Source organism: Calidris pugnax, unplaced genomic scaffold, assembly GCF_001431845.1.
Source record: "Calidris pugnax isolate Ruff unplaced genomic scaffold, ASM143184v1 scaffold24, whole genome shotgun sequence".
NCBI lineage: Eukaryota > Metazoa > Chordata > Aves > Charadriiformes > Scolopacidae > Calidris > Calidris pugnax.
Genome location: NW_015090922.1, coordinates 20,983,794 through 21,001,324, shown reverse-complemented (window position 1 = coordinate 21,001,324; position 17,531 = coordinate 20,983,794). Strand labels below are relative to the sequence as shown.

General features: G+C 39.3%; 1 protein-coding gene across 1 annotated transcript in view; it reads left to right on the top strand.

Moving 5' to 3' along the window:
• Positions 1-17,531, top strand: part of KIF26B (kinesin family member 26B) — a 293,196-nt gene that overhangs the window by 76,140 nt on the left and 199,525 nt on the right. The window contains exon 3 of the mRNA XM_014951158.1: positions 10,433-10,966. Within this exon, the coding sequence (XP_014806644.1) occupies positions 10,433-10,966 (534 nt within the window). The remainder of the gene's footprint in view (positions 1-10,432; positions 10,967-17,531) is intronic.

Here is a 17,531-nt window from a genome sequence, read left to right as displayed (position 1 = left end):
AACCAAACTTAAGCTGATCTCCCAACTGGAGCAGAAACCTGCAAACAACTTTGCTCCTGAATTTATTCCCAGCTGAAAAGCTGAGGTGTGCTCCTGCTTCCTGTCCCTCTATACTAGATGAAATAAATGTTCTTTCATGGCTGCTCTAATGCTCTTAGGTTTCTTTGGCTGCATGGAGGTTGGGGCCACTCAGCATCCTCTAAGATAAAGATTTTAACTTTCACGGTGCATTTTTTTTGTTTTTGTATGTCTAGTATTTTTGTACAAGCATAAAAATGGAATAAATTTATCTAAACTATTGTACATGAGAAATGTGTAGAAGGGTCATCAGAGTTGATAAAGTTCTAGATAGAGAAGTGCATTTGAATATACAAATTTCACTTCCAAAGAAAAGTCTTTAGTGTGTTACATCTCATCTTAGGGCTTCCAAGGAATCACAGGCAATAATCACAAGTGATTCCATGCACACAAAAGAAATTAAGCAAAACCATAATTAGACAATTTGATAATAAGATCATTAACAAGCTCTTAATATAACTGTGTTAACAGAAATGGCTATAAATGCAAGACTATGTCTGGTGTTACATCAAAGCTGAGGAGCTTTCACAAGCAAACGTAACCCGTCCTGAGATAATGTAAAACTGTTAGAATAAAACTGGGCTTCTTTTCTCAGTTCATGTTATTAATAAGCACAAAACCAGGTGCTAATAAAAATCATTATTAATGTCATACACATCCAAAGTAATAAGCATGGTATCAATTAACCCAAAGCTAGGATCAGAGCACAGAGTGAGGCAGGGCATCACGGCTGAGAGGCAGGAGAAGGGTCAAAGGCTATCTGCTGGTTTTGGGAGCTGTGCACCTGATAAGCCTTAAGAGACAGAAGCTGGACTGCAAAAGGCTGCACAAACCAGGGGAGTGAGCATGAGCATTGTATTGCTGGCAGGAAAGGAACAGGGTGGTGGTGCTTTTCCCACTCTGGGGGGAGAAAAAAGGGGATTTCCAAGAGACCAAGTCACTGAAATGTAGTTTGAACCTGGATACGATGGGAGTTTGAAGAATTCTGGGGCAGGAGCAAGTAAAGCCCTTTTGCGGGTGAACGGCTTGGGGTGAGAAAAAGGTGGTAAATAACAGGCCAAATGTTACTGAGGGGGATAGATTTAGCAGATTGAAGTGAGACTGTGAGAGCCTGTATGGCTAGACAGCAGGGGACATTAGCAGCCTGTGGTGCAAGTGGCTGTCAGCACCTGGTATGTGACTACTATTTAGAGCAGTGATCTGCTGCAGGCCTGGTATGTGTCAAGGAAGATGTTTCAGACAGGTGCTGTCAAACCTCAGAGCTGTTTACAGGATGCTCTTCTGCAACTTCTGTCCTCCCAAAACACAGCATAAAGTCTTTTGGGAAAGCAGGGTGGCATACAAGACTTTAATACAGATGTTGTGATCTTCCTCTAGGTCAGCAATTCTGTATCTTTGCTTACCTCATCAGTAGACCTTCAAATTATTTCTATCAGGACCCGGTTGGAAAAACATCAATCTTTTCATAGGTCATTGCCTTGATTTCTCCTTTCCCCCTCTTTCATGCCCCCTAGTTCACACCATCATCTTCAAGTAGGTATCTCATCTTCTCCCTCTGTAACCTCAAGGGTTGCACAGTGATCTGGGATTGTTCTCCATGGTTTTAACTAATCCTCCAGCTTTCATGATGCCCACTTGTTTGATACTGGGTGCATTCACATGAAGGAAATGGCCCTAAAGAAGGCAGGTGACAGCTCTGCAGATGTTGAGGTGCATGTTTCTTTAGTCCAGTCAGGATAAAAATGTGGTAGAAATCCCCAGTTAAAACTAGTGTGAGATGTGACTGCCACTGAGTGGTAAGAGCAGGTTTGTATGCAGCTTCGAATGCTCTGCATGTACGAAGATTGGAGAATTGGTGCAGAGGGGAGACTCGCTCCAATTTCCAGATTACGTGTTTTTAACTATGTTATCTATCTAATGCAAAATGGAAACATAGAGAAGAGACAAATACATTTCAATTTTTCATGTGCCTCTGACTGTGAATATGCATGGGAGAGACTTCATTATTACTGAGAAATGACTGTTGTCTTTGATGTACTTTCCCAGTGGTTAGGAACAAAATTCATTCTCCGTTTCCTAGATGGCACACATGTATACTCCATCTGATTTGAATAAAGTGGGCAGGATTTTACTTGCAGTTTTACTAAGATTAAGATTACTTGGGTTGCCTGGTGTTTTCAGGTTTAAGGACATGAAAGAAAGTAAATTTAAGGTGTGAATTTCAAATGGCTTTGTTAGACTGAGGTAAAACTCTTAACTCTTCAGGTTTTAACTGACCATAGTTAGTGCTGTGCTAAGGCTTGCAATGTTCTAATTCTAGTCAGTCCATATCTTTGACCTTCCCAACTCCTCTTCCGTTGAGTTGAGAAAGGTGGAAATCTGATAGTGACAAAAAGGAAGTCAGATAAGAGACTTTGAATGAGTGTTGCTTGAGGAGAGCATATCCTAGATGAATGAAAGGTACCTCTGCTGAGCCAGGTTGGAACCTCAGTGTGAAGTGGAGAAATTGGTAACATTGTTCTGAAAGCTGAGTGAATTGAAAAAAACAAAACCCAAAAGGAACATCCCACATGCAAAGGCAAAGCTCTTTAACTATTGTAAAAATCACCAATAACCTTTATCGATAGTTTGGTTTTTTTTATTATTTATTTATTCTTACTCCAGAACAGTTATCTTGCATGTTGTTTAAAGATACTAAGGTTTCTTAGAGTGGAGAGAAAAGCCTAAGTGTGAGCATGCAGAAATAGTTTAAAAAAAACAGCATAAAAAAGGCTGAATAGGACAGAAAATTTTTGGTTCTGTGATGTATGTCAATTGTAAATGTGCTGAAGTTGAACAGATTTGATAAACATGTTACATACTGAATAGTTCTTTTGAGAATGCTAAATTGTGAAATAAAAAACCATAATAATCTTCCTCATCATTGTTTGCCTAAAATAAAAGGGATATGATTCTCATGTTGAAAAGTAGTTACAGGAGGTTTCAGTTTGCTCCTTTATAAATCAGGAGAACAGTAAGTATATAGGTGTCACAAATACTGTCATGACCTTCACACTTGTGATATTTAGTTACCAGTGTTCAGGTATGACAGCTGTTTGAGAAATCACTGGTTACAGTGTCAATAGTAGCTCAGTGCTGCCATTCATCAAAGAACTGTAATGCTCTTCTCACAGGAAAAGCAAGCTCAACTTTGAAAATGTGGAGGTATGTCAGAACAGTAATTGCTACTGTAGGGTGGTTACTCAAAGAGGTTCAAGTGATCTGTTGATTTGATGTTTATCAAAGCTTGGAATAATGGGGAGGTTTGAAAGGATCGAAGAAAAGCTAATGTTATTTCAGTATTTTAACAGGTATGGCCGATGTAATCATAGGTCAGTCATGTTTTGTGCTTATCCCAGATGGGTTTGAAAGTGTGGGTAACAGGATAGAAACTGTTCTTAATTGTTGATATGTGAATGGCAATCAGAAAGGTTTTATGAAAAAAGGTATCATCACGTTTACCACATTGGTGATGAGTGAGGCTAAACATTTTTTTTTTGTAAAGCTAAACATTCGTAAGCTCTTGAAAGCATCTCATTCTAACAATAATTAGAAAGTTCAAATCAGTAGCTGGCCCCTAGTTGAGTGAAGAGGCAGCAACAGCAACTGAGTTCTGTGTGGTGACTGGAAACCTGAGCCAAAATGCATCTGTGATACATCTGGGTTGCATGCGTGACACAAGACTACTTATAGCAGTGATGCAGAAAAGTGCTAGAGGGTCAAGGTGAATAACCAGTTGAACACAAGCCCATAGTATGCTCTGGTGGCTAAGAAAGCAAATACATTGTTCAGTGTTCAGGTGGGAAAACACAGAGCAAGGAGGAGAGAATGGAGCTGCTGCTTTTTTCCAGAGTAAGTGGTGAGGCTTCGGCAGTTCTGTGTTTATTTCTATTCTTTGTGCTATAAAAAGGGTGGTCTACCACATAGCTGTAGAGGCTGCTTTCCTCCAGGATACCCTATGCATGCTGTGGCCACAGATACAGTCTGGATTGCAGAGCTCTAGACAACTGCATAGCAGAGCTCATTGGGCAAAGCTTGGATTTGCACCACTAAATGTATATTTAGGTTTTCCTGCTTCTATTTCATCTCTTCTTCCCAATGCAATTAAAAATCTGGCTGCTGTCTAGTTATCAAGTGCTGACACAAACACCTGTGTGCCAGATGTGTAAGGCTGCAAGTCCATCAGTGCTGATCCATCATCAGAGCCATAAGCCAATCCATGGAGCAACTGGAAAATGCTTTTTGCTTTTCTTCTTCTTCTGTTCCTCCTCCCCATTTTTAATCCTCCTATTTTTCCAGGCTTTCCTCTCTTCTGCTTCCTGCTGCTGCAAGTGTATAAGGTGAGCCTTGCTCAAACTTTGTTTCTTTCAGATAAGGAAACAGAGAACCTAAACCAAAGGAGCAATTTTTTCTGGCTGCAGAGTGGCTGGTTTAAACTGACAAATGTTGAATTATAAAAGTCTAAATGTCAGTAGTATGTGCCAGCTCAAGAAAAACACCTTGAAATTATTAATGTTGTGAGGGCTACACCAGACATGATTAAGATTTGATTTTTTCCTCTCCAACCCCCCACCTCCAAAAGAACTGGTCCCACTGGTCTCCCAGATGTGTTCTGGAGATACTGAATGTAGTTTGGCACTCTCATGGCCTTTTTGAAAGTGAAAGCTTGAGTCAGCAGCAGAAATCGGTTCTTCAAGTTTAAAGAACAACAATGATAATAGTTAGAGGTGGGATATGATAACACTGCAGACGTTTTTACTGCAGTTGGTAAAACAGTCTCTTTAGAAGGGCTTGCTGGAAACAGGCTAATACAAAAAGCCTCTTCCTTACTACTTCTACTGTGCTTTTCTCGTGACCTCTGTCTCTTCTTTTGCCCAGGTTCTCTACTTACTAACTTTTCTCTCCTCTCCCCAACATGCAGTAACAGGGCTTATGGGGGGATGTTCCTGCTGGGGAAAAAGGAGAGTTTCGGAAAGACAAGAGGGAAATATGTTCTCCTTTTCTAGCAAAGGAGATAATAGTTTCATTTATTCATCTGGGAGTGGTAATGGATGGCTTATGTGAACAAGACATGTTGGGTGTGAGGGAAGTCTTCTGTGACAGAGAAGGTAAGGCAGTGTGGTCTTGCCCAGAGCAGGTGTTAGTTGCTATGTACAGAGCAATAGAAAAAGGGAGGCCACCTCGCTGCCCCCCTGGTCTTGCTCGTGCAATTTTGGCTTTTACTTAACAAAACACTGCTTGTGCTAGCAGAGATCCTGCCACCATAGTTAATTCAGATGATTCAATCTTTACTTAGCCAAGCTAACTGATTTTTTTGTCCAGGGGTTCCTGGCTCAGTTTGATTGTACAGCGCTACTAATTTATAGTCATAGTGTGTATCTTTGTCATGCTTATTTGAGGAAAAACTCCTATTGACTTCAGTTTATTTGAACATACTTTTGCTTTAACGTATGTGGTGCCATTTTAACAGTGAGGTTTTTCAACTGTTGGGGCTCTGGAATGCTGAAAACAGCAGATCTCTGAGATGTGGCCATGAAGATGATAGGATATGTTTTAAGTTAGGGTGCAGAGACACTTGGGAAATAATCCAAGTGCCTCTGGAAAGTAAATTTACAAGTATAATCTCTTTATTGGGCTGGAAAGTATACCCTCACGAGAGAAAGCAGAATAGAGGAGACTTGTTTTTTTCTTCCCCTAGCCATGGAACTAACAGGATTGTGTTTAGAGTAGAGATGTTTGCGGAGTCATGGAAAAACATGTGTTTTTTATCAGGGTTAAGTCTTCTCTCCTACTAATGTTTCTTAATTAGTTCTTTTACTCCCTGCCTGTGGAGAGTGAGGGTCTGGAAAACACACTTCCTCCTGGGCAGAACTTTGATCATTGCTATCCCCTGCTTCTCCCCTCACCTTGTGTGATGGATCACATACCAGCAGTCATTGCTGCCTGGACCTTTTCAGAAACAAAAGAACTCCATGAGGCTTCTGTGAGCATCTTCAAGTGGAAGCTGACCTCTGTGATTTAGTGTTGACTGCTTTGTTTTTTCCCGAAGAACGATGGATAATATTGAAGAACATTATTTGATAAGAAGGTCTTGAGATCCATTGTACAGTTGAGTTTTCGTTGAGGTAATGACATAGGGTTAAAATGTGTATACTTGTGGAGGCTATAGTTGACAAAATCAAATAATTGTGCACAAAATCCCATATTAGTTTCTGTCTGTAGTATATTTACAAAAAAGTAGCATGCGTATGTGTATTTGTATATGAACCTGTGATCAATTAGGTTCCATGTAACATGTAAAAAGCACAAACTGTTTATCCTGTTTCTTGCCTGCTTCTGTCCACCAGTTGGGCTCTGCCTGCTTTCATCTTATCTTCCTGTGAGCTTTGTGTAAATATATGTATGAAACAGATTGTTGAAGAAGATGGGCATCAAGCTGGGTAGCAGGAAGGGAAGGATTATTCTTGTAGTCTGCTTTCTTAGTGATGGAATTAAAATGTTATGCAAGCTATATAGCGAGGTATAGATTTACAAAGGGAGATGAGGAGGATGCTTCTGCATTACCTTACGTGATCATACAGTAGTGCTGTTGCTTCTCTTCCGTGAGGTCAGGAGTGCATTTACCCTGGTACAGCTGTCTGTGTACTTCAGAGTTTCTTAACTAGTGCCTGTTTGCTGAGTACGTTCACTGGGTAAATCAAGAATTCCTCAGCATACCTGTCTATGTTGGGCCTCTAAAAAGCAAAACTTCCTTCCCTCATCTGTCTTTCCCTTGTGGTTTTTTAGTTCAGGATCAAAGATGAGGGATAAATCACTAGTTGGTTACCATGGAGAAGATGAACAATTAAACATAGGGGGAATTGGTGTTTACTTGAGCTTGAAAACTCGAAGGTAACGTGAAGAGATTCCTTGCAACAAAACTCAGTGTGCACTCTGTTTAGTTCACTGCTTGCCTTGTGCATTTGTGCTATGGTCTGTGTTGTGACTGATCTCCTGAAGCTTTCAGACCTCTTACACGCCTTCATTTGTTTATTATAGGAATAAGAGTTTATACTAAGGCTGTTTATACTAAAGATGGGTGAACCATTACAGCAATAAGAGAAACCATCATGAACCTTTGCCTTGAACTCAAACCAAACTCTCTTGTGACTTTTAAAGTTCTGTTTCAGTTTTCAGTGTCACTGTACTTTGTTCTGTCAGTGGAAATGAGTGCCAAAATATGAATCGTATTTCCAGTGTCAACCTCAGATTTCACAAGCAAATCTGCTCTCATGCCAGTGAGTGTGGAGTTTCTTAGACCTCACAAGTTTCGGTAGTGAGTATAACCTTTCCAACTCCTGCTGCTTAGTGCAGCTAGCTCAAAGATCTTATCCTGTGAGGCTTGCCCATCATTATTTCATATGGGACAAGATACTGTTTATTGAACTAATGAGCAATCCTAAAGGAATGTGTACAGATGGTTGCTTGCAGATGAAATACTGAAACAGAAAGTGTCATGAAGCTGCATTTTCCTGCTATTCAAGCAAGGGTGTAGTGACTGTCCAGTTTTGACCTCCTTCCTGTTAAATGTGTTTCAAGGCTGTTAGCTGATTCTTCTGTGACATTACAGTGGAGGTGCCCAGTGCAGAATAAGAAACTAAACTATCTTTTAAGCTCTATCAGATTTGCTTTGAGAACAAAATGTAACTAATTGTTTCTGGAACCCGAGTTTCTCCAAATTTATTTGCTGTCCTGTAGGGTTTTGTTTCACATTCCAGACTTGGACCTGGTGTTGAGCTATCCATCTAGTAGAGTCTGATAGATTAGTAGAGCCAATCTTGGGAGTAATCAATTCAGGTTGTGCCTGTTTTTCTCCTTTCTGCTCCTGAGGAGGAACAGTCTTCCTTCTTCCCTCCCTCCCTTGCTCCCTCCCTCTCTCTGTGTTTATTGTTGTATCAGAAAATGATCTTATGTTTGTTTTAAGACTGAGATGAAGCTGAATTCACTGCTGTCCAGCACTCTTTAAAGTTGGTGTGCTACTTGAATATTTATATCATGCTGACATTTGCTTACTTTAGAGAAGGCTTTATTTCCTTGGAATATTTATCATAGTATCCAGGAATTTCCATCTTGAACTGCTGCTGGATCTGAATGTTGTATATAATTACCTGGGTTCAAGCCTAGTTGCCTAAGGGAAGTTAACTTTCAAAGAACAACAACTAGCTCTGTGGCACTAGCTAGCTGAAGGAAAAGCTGGCAAGGATTTTTCCTGGACTGACGTGGAGCAGCCTGGAAAGAAGACTCACACCTCACTTCAGCTGTATAGGTAGTTTTGTCTAGCTCATTATGGTAAAAATAGAGTCTTTCCCTGCATACCTGGCATCATGGATGGGGTGCCTATATCTGATGTGATCTCTTGACCTAGTTACGGTCTGGGATGGAAAATAAGATTTGACATCTTTTGCATTCTGTTTTTTCCCCCTGATTTCAACTGGTCCCTTTCCCAAAGGTTAAGGGGGGAGGGTTGGTGACGATTCCAGTTCCTGTCTTCTTGACACGCTTTGATGCTCTGACCCTCTTTGTGCATAAAATAGGAATGACCAGCTTGAGGCTTGATCAGATCACAGCCTCCTGTTGTTTCTCATCAGCTTATATGACTCTCTTGGGCTTCTGAGGCTCTAGAACTGCTCTTTTGCTGCTGTGCATAAAGAGGCACCATGATTTATGAATCAATTAATCACTGCATGCTGAGGAGCTGTTCACAGTAGTTAAACAGTGAAAATAAAATGCTTGAGTATATAATAAAGACAGATCATAATGAATATGACCCTCTACCAATGAATACTCTCTCTCTATATATTATACCCCCTACCCATTCTTTCCCACCACAGCCAAACTATCAGGACATGAAATTTGTCCATCTTGGATGGCATGGTGTTCATCAAATTACTTAATAAGGGTGGTGTCTATTTGTGTGATTTCCTCTGTCCACTCCCATGCACTCTCCCGGACTGATTTCAGTTTGCTGCTAAAGCTGACAAAGCCAAAAAGAGGGGAGAAAAAAAAAAAGAGATTTTGATTATACTGATTATAACCTTTTTTTTTGAGTAGTCATAAGAAAATCCACCAATAAGTCTCCAAAATGTAAGGAGGTGAAGTCTGCTCTGCCTGATCTGTGAAACCACAAAAATGTGGTGTGAAATTTCCAAGAAATATTTCCATCACCTAACTGCCATTGTTTGTTCTGTGTAACACACATGTTTTTGCTGTGTGTTTCTGAAACTGTGTGATACTGTAAGAACTAGGCAAGATGGTGATAACCTCCTGCTAAGACTGCTGTTTGACTTCATCGCTTACTGAAGCACTTTGCAATTTAAGCCAGCATTCAATGGCTGTAGTCAGATCAGGGTCCATATTGCTCTGTGGAGAGTACCACTGATACTCAGAGATCTACCCATGAGGTCAGGATGTGAGATTTCAAACCTGATCATGTGGTTTTGCATCAAAACTATGCTTCCTGAGAATAAAATTATTCCTTATGAATTATTGACCCTATACATGTTCTAATTTCTAAATAAAATTATTGTTTTATTTTACATTATCAGCAGATACCCAAAATAGTGGTAAAACATTTGATTACTAGAAAAAATTGTGGTTTTTTTTTCTTTGTGTTTTTTTCAGCTGAAAAGTGTGGTTTTGGTAAATGAAATGCTGAAAAGCTCTTGAAAACTTTATCAAATATCCATCTGTTTTGAATTCTGGAAAGGATTTTGGGAGAGTGATGGTACTTCTGGTTTTTCATTTTTCCTTTACAAGTAGGCTTTGAAATTTTATGTTTTTGTTGTAGAGTATTTCCTGGATTTTCTGAATACCAAAAACTGGCACTGATGCATAGATGGATTTGTGAACCTTGCTGCAAGCCCACTGGTTTTAGTGGAGGTGCTCTTGATTTCACCTGTATAACTAGGAGTAGATTTCATTCAAGCCAGAAATTAGGTGCACTGGTGTGAAGCAGGTTAATTCATTCTCTCTGTCATGCATTGAAGCTTGCAATGAAATTATAATATTTTCCACTTATCAGTAAAAGTAAAAGAAATTTTTCTTTCTAGCACGATCTAGTTTCTCATTTTTGTTCAGCTCTACTGCTGGCATATGTTGACTGTATCTAATGGCCTTTGTTTGCATTCTAAGCTTATCTCATAAATTGGCTTTTGAAATGCACAATCAGCAGTAATAATGTTTCACTGTGGTGACCATGGTTAAACATTTCTCTCCTGTTCCCCCCTCTCCCTTCTCTGTTTGATTTTCCTTTTTTTTTTTTTTTTTTTTTATTTAGGACCCAGGTTTCTCTTCGGTGATTCACGACAAGCTCCAAGTTCCCAATACCATTCGTAAGGCATGGAATGAGAAGGACAATAGATGTGACGTTTGTGCCACGCACCTGAACCAGTTGAAGCAAGAGGCCATTCAGATGGTGCTGACCTTAGAGCAAGCTGACAACTCAGAACATTATGATGCCTCACCAGGCTCTCCCCCACCTCTCTCCAATATCCCCACGTTAGTGAGTCCCCGGCACATGGGCAGCCTGCAGCCCAGGGACTGGGCATACATGCCTGCTCCTTATGCTACATCAAATTATACAGGCTTTGTTGCCAACAAACACGTTGGCAAACCCAACAGTCTAGGAATTGTCAACGGGGTGGAGAAGAAAAATGGCTCTCCTGGACACCAAGCTAAGGTCAGTTTTCAAATGGCCACTAGCCCCAGCAATGGTAATGTTCTCAACTCCGTAGCAATCCAGGCTCATCAGTACCTTGACGGCACCTGGTCTTTGTCAAGAACGAATGGCGTCACTCTATATCCCTACCAAGTAAGTATTTTAATGTAACAAACCTGTTTGTTTTCTTCCCATGTGTGCACTGGTGGCCTTCTGGAGATCCAACTGATTCTTGGTGTTTTGATTTTTGTCAGTTCTCTTGCATTCAACTAGTCCACTAGTCTCCAGAGCTTAGCAGTTCTGGGGAGATTTTCCTGTACTTCTCACATGTGTACTTCTTTTTCTCCTCTGACTTGCTGTTTTCTGGTACACCACACCCATAAGTCCCTGTAGACCCCATCCACACCAGCTGGCACAAAAGGGCTGTTTATGACAGGAGGGAGGCTTTCCTATGCACGAAGCTGCAGATGGTGCGATTTTCAGAGTGCCCAAGCACTTGCAGATTGCAACACAAGCCTATTCTTTCTGAATTCTTCCAGCCACCTCTGTTGGCTTCCTTAGGCACATAAATCTTTGGAAGTTGGTCTTTTTACTAAGTTATGAATGGATTGCAAGATAAATGTTAAATATTAATTTAGGAATCTATCAGTATGAGTAACTGATATTACAGAAAAAAGTGATGTTATTCATAAACATTAAGATATTGTTAAACACCAAAGAAGACTTGGTAAAGCCAGAAGTGAACTGCAGTTATTTTATCTGGAAAACATGTGATTTTATAGTTTTGTGGATTTATGCTCTAGTGAACCTGAATCCCATTTGAGCAGGTCAATACGTGATCATAGTTTGATCTAAGAAAAAAAAAAACTGATCTAAGAAAAAAGTATAAACAAAGAATGCAGGTTAAGAAAACCGAATAATTGTTATTTGTATTAGGAAAATCAGTTTTATTGCATTCACAATCTTTTAGGTCCATTTTCTATGAAAATGTGTCTTTTGTTTACTTTTGAATAATGTTCATGGTTCCTAGATGTTTCATTTTGTGTTACAGATATTCACTGAGGAGAATCTAACATTCAAACTTTCCAGTCTGATTCTATAGTTTGGCTCCAGTTAGATTAAGGACTGTTCTCTACCATTTCCTTCTCCTTGAAATAGAAAAGACTGTTGTGTCCCCCCATCCTGCAGTCGTCATCTCCCGAGACAGTAATTTTCTTAAGTGCTTCACAAAACTGTACAGAAGAACCAGGTTCTCAGAGCTAACAGGGTAGCTGCGCTGTTGCTCTCTGATTTCTTTCCTTTACACAACGAAATTCAAGCTTTCACCTCAAAAAAAACCAACAAAAAAAACCCCAAAGAAGCCCCATCCAAAAAAACGGACAAACTGACACCTCCCTCACCTCCCCCCCCACCCCCCAAAAAAAACTCACCCAAACAACCCTAGCGATGTTGGTCTGTGATGGACTGTAAGTTTTATATTCTCTTTGAGATTCTTCCTTCAAATGTTAAAATTCTCACTTTACATTTAATTGTCCAGTCAAGGAATAATAAATGATAGCTTTTGTCTTTAAACACATTGAAAGGACTTTAGTGTTTGGTTATGTAGTATCTGTTTCAGACTGGGAATTAGTCAAGTAAGAAGAAAAACTTCAAGTTACAAATAAATTACTTTTTAAAGTAGCAGGAAGATGCAAGCTTTGCTTTCTCTGCTTCTGTGTACAATATTACTTGCTATGCATTTTCAGAATGTTTTACATCTCTCTCTGATATATCTTTTTGTTATGCACTTACAATTACAAAACTCTGCTGGGGAAGAACACTAGGAAGATGAATCTGTTACCTCATTGTAATTAGAACCTTTCTTGATTTGAAGATGAATTAAAAAAAGAGGCACAAGCTACTTACTTGCGAACGTCTATATATTAATTAAATTTTCTTGCTTTCCCTTAAGAACAGTGATTAGTAAAACCTCACTGTGCATTAGCTAAGAGGAAAAGAAAATAATTTCTAGGGATAAAAAGCCTTGCACTTCAGAGAGGTACAGTACCCTTCTACATCATAATCTTGTTAAATTGATGTCCAGGGAGAAGTCAGTCTCATGGCTCTAGACTTAATGGCGCCTGCTGTAGACACCTCCCATTGTAAATTAGCTTTTGTTAGACAGTCTTGATAACTTGACAGAAATGTTGGGTACCTTGAAAACTGACTGTATTTTCTTCCTCAAAGTATCACCAGAAAGAGAAAACATTAGTTTGAAAGTGACATTCAGTGGCTAGAATTGACTCATGGCAATTCTAGGCACCAAAAAGTTTTCATACTATCCTAAGTGCTAGGATGTTACTCCCTTCCTAGCATCTCCTGCTCTGGACTGCCTGAAATTAGAACCTTGTTATGGGGAATGAATTACAACTTTCATTTCAGTTTTGGTAGAAAAAATAAGATAAAATTAGGTGAGTGTTGAGATATTGTAGGTCTTAGCTGCAGCAGTAGTGTAGGGTAAGTCTTAAATGACATGCCCCTATTCAGCTATTCAGTAATTGCTGTCAGGACTAAGTGGGAAAAAATAAAGTCAATTTATACACTACCAGATTTAGTAATGTGTTATATGTTCAAAGTCTGAAAAATAGAATAATACTGTGTTTCACTGAAGATGCATGTCAGATGTAAAAGAAACTTTCTAATAATTTAATGGAGGCATTATAGGAACTCATCAATGGAATCTCCTAAGAATAAGTCAGAAATAACTGCTAAGAATTGTCTAGGCAAAACTGGTGCCATGTGGAGATTAGGAAATGGTGTAGATGACCGCATCAATCCCTACCAGCCCTGTTTTATGCAATTCCATATTTAGCCACTCCTTGATGAGACAGAAACAGAGATTGGGTTCCAAAAACCTGTGATGTCCCCTAGGCCTGGCTCATTAATGAGCAGCTGATGCTCTTTTCTGAAAACGGCTGAATCAAATTGTGCTGGTAAATGGTCCTCTTACAAAACAGTGAATCAGAGGCAAGGGAGAGGGAATTGATTGATCTTAAAGAAAAGGCATGGCCCGTTAAAGCCCTCCTGTGAACATCAGAATGATGAAATGGTTACCTGCTCAGGGTAAAAGGGACCCCTTTCTGTTAAATACATTTAGGAATACAGTAGCCAAAATTCAATAGAATTTGATCCAGAGTCTGAAAATCATGTTCTTTTAGTCATCAGCAGGTAGCATTTGTATGCCCTGGGAACACAGTCCTGTATTTAACACTTGCAGAGGCTTCTGTTCATCTCCCTATCACTCAAAGAGATTTCAATCCCTGCTCAGAGAAAACTCATTTAAATTGGTGAGGTTTTACCTGAGAAGTGCTGTAATTATTTGTGCAGCTGCTAATGTGAATTATAGGATACCACAGTGTTAAGTACATTTCTGTTGCTTACTGGTTGTTACATGAACACTTCTAAAGAAACCTTTGGGTCTGGGGTACTAATGTAGGAGCCAAAAGTCCAAATACCTTGATGAAATGATTGCTTCTCCAAATTTTTATAGAGAATGTGGTACTAAATTGAATACATTAAATTTTTATTATTTTATTATGCAAAGCTGGTAAAGTAGCTGAAACAAAAACAGCGCATTAAAAAATTAGATAGATTTGTGTCCTTGGTAGTTCAGAATGATTTTTGGATTTGCTTTCAAAGGGAAAAGGAGTTGAAAATAGTGACTAGATTAAGCTGGTTACACTAAAATACTTTTTCTGGGGTAAAAGTGTTCCATTATTTAGAAGTAGTTGTTCCTCTTTAGAACAGGCACTCTCTTCTAGCTAAAATCAACTGCATGGTTCTCGCACGTTGTTGTGCCTCTTAACCAACAGCATGGCATTAACTGCATTGTTGTGTGAGCTGCAGAATATAAAACAGTGGTTTTTCACTTCCTTGGTCCTCTACCTTCCTGAATCCACATAAGAATCTCTTCATGTCTAAACAAAATATTTTAAAAAGCAAACAAAAGGTAAGAAAAGTAAGAAGACAGGAAAGTAAGAAAGAACCAGAGAACTGGAAAAGGCCAACTGTTCCAGGAACAATGTGGGCCATGAAAGGGAAGGGTTAGTGAAAGAAAAGGTGGCTGTTGATGTGAGTAGCATGAGCAGCTCCTCTCCATACCTTGGGGTTGTAAAATTTGAATTTGGTAAGTAAAAAGATGGTGCATGAAAGGGTTTGAGTAGGGGTGTTGTGTACATAATGATATTAAAGGAGAAAGTGTTCCTTTCTCCCTTGCTCTTAAAAAGACCCTTTTGACCAAAACTTTGGAAAATGAGATCGTAGACTACTGAGAGCCTCTTGGCCGCAGGCATAATGATCTCAAGCATATTCAGAGAGTTATCAAAGGCTTTGTTTGTGTACAATTGATGAAAGCCTACAGTATGTGCTTTCTGTTTCCTCTTTATGTATAATGTGTGTTTAGAAGAACACTACTCTGAGAAAGTACCAGCTTGTTCTGGAGTTTTGCAGTGATGAATGATTTGTTTGGAGTTTACTTAGGTCACGGCTGTCTCATAACACATCAGCTCTTTCAAGCACAGGCTTTTAAAAAGAAACTGGTAATGATTAGAGTTGGGCACAAGATGTAGAGTTCAGATACAGAGCCAATGCCTGCATGTGGGGTATTTCCATCCAGGGTTCTGATTCCAAGATTCTTTTTTCCAAGTCTCTGCTGTCTAATTTATTTCTCTTCCACTTGCTGCTGTTTCTGCTGCTTCTTAAAGTGTTCAGCAGAATAAAGTTAAAATGTTAATGATTGCTGCAACAGTGCCAGGGTAATTTAGGTAGCTTCTAAAGCATATAATGCAAGGTACAGAAATCAAGTTACTTGCTCCATCTGTAGACTAGCAGGTGTCTTCTGTAATTATTCCATGCTTCCTACAGTGGGGCCTATTTTGCCAAAGCATCTTAGCAACTAAAGAAAAGGAGAATTGTATATTATGACTTCTAGTACCATATTTGTATGTGACCACACATGATTCAGTATGAGATATCTGATGCAGGAGGTATTTTGCCTTTGTGCAGTTCGGTTTTGATCTAGATTTTTTTTTGATTGGCTTATATTTTAATAGCAACTCAGTCACTGAATGTATGACATCCACATTTGAGTGTGATGGCTCCCTGAACGTAGTAGAAAACTTTGTTTGTATTGCTGTGAGCTCGTGAATGATGATGCTGCACAAATGTGTGCACACTCTTGCACTGATGGTTTGGGTTTGTTTTTTTTTCATTTGTGAGCTGGACTCTAACAGCGAAGTAACTCTAGTGAGACTGTAGCATGAAAGTGCAGGAATTTTATTTCCAAAGTTTGTTTGACTGGGCCAAGAAACATTGTCAAACAAATTCATTGGCACTGAAATGATATCCCTGCTTAATTATCTCTGTTGCCCTCATCCCCTGTGCATTAGTTATCTCTGAAGTAGCTCTCCTCTGACTAAAAGCCTTTTTAAACCACATCACTAATGATTAGATATGACCCTACTAAAGTCAGTGTATGTCATCAGCTGACACTTTGCCATGATTGTTTGATCATTCAATTTGTATATTACAAGAGTCGGCTATTTGTATTTCATGCCTCTTGTCCACCCCCTCAACTAACAGCCCAGTTGTATACCGATTCTCTAATATCATCCAGAGGAGAAGCTGAAATCTATGTGAATTGTAGGAGGGGTTTCTTTTTCACATTACTCTGGTGTGATTTGATCTCTTAAGCATTTTTATGCATGGCTTAATGACCTTAGAATCATTACTTTTCCCCTTCATGATACTGAGGTGACCAAGGGAAGAAAGAGGTAGAGGGTATCCCATGGACTGAAAAGAGCTAAGTAGGCTTATCCTATGAGTATGAAAACCCCATGACTCAGCTGTGATGTGAGGAAGAAATCTGTGGATTATTAGAGGAGTGAGTTAATCCTATAAATTAGTGAAAGCTAACAGATCACAATTAGTGAGGATTTGGAGTCTTGGTTTCCTCCCCTACTCTTTAGTTTAAGGATTTTGTCCATGTGTGAGATTAAGTTCTTTTCTGAGATAATAGCTATGCTGATTGCTTGCACCATTAAAGAAAGTATAAACTGTGAGGGTGGGAGGTATTTTAATGGTTGGAAAAATGATGTAGAGATGTGATGGAGAGAGGGAAAAGACAAACTGATACATTGACCCAAAAATTGTCCCTTTGTTTCCTATGCTATAAATAAGGTGGAACAGAATCAAAGAAACATGGTCAGCTTCTGCTTTATTTCATAGTTCAAGAACATAGGGAGTTAAGTTAAAAGACAGCCAATTTGGAAGTGAGAAGAGGAAATATACTTTTTAGGCAGTTTACAGTTCTATGGAACTTACTGCCGTAGAAATAGTATTGAGGCCAAGAGTTTAGGAAAATTCATAAAAGGATTATGTGTTTATTGGGCAATAAAAATTCCATTCTTTCTGATACTAGGTTAAAAAAAAGTAAGAGATAAATTTCCATATAGCACAAGGCAATTGGTATCTTATATTCAATGGAGGAGGCTTCTTTTAAATACATCCAGTACATAGGTAATGACTAGTATTCCTGAAACTACTTCTGAAGCTTTCCAGCAGCAGTGTAATTGGGCTGACTGGGAGAAGGATATTGATGTACTTAGTGCTTAGACTCTTTGTCCCTCTACTTGGAAAGTGGCCCTTGAGTGGCAGCTCAAGAGAGCCAAGATTAGAGCTT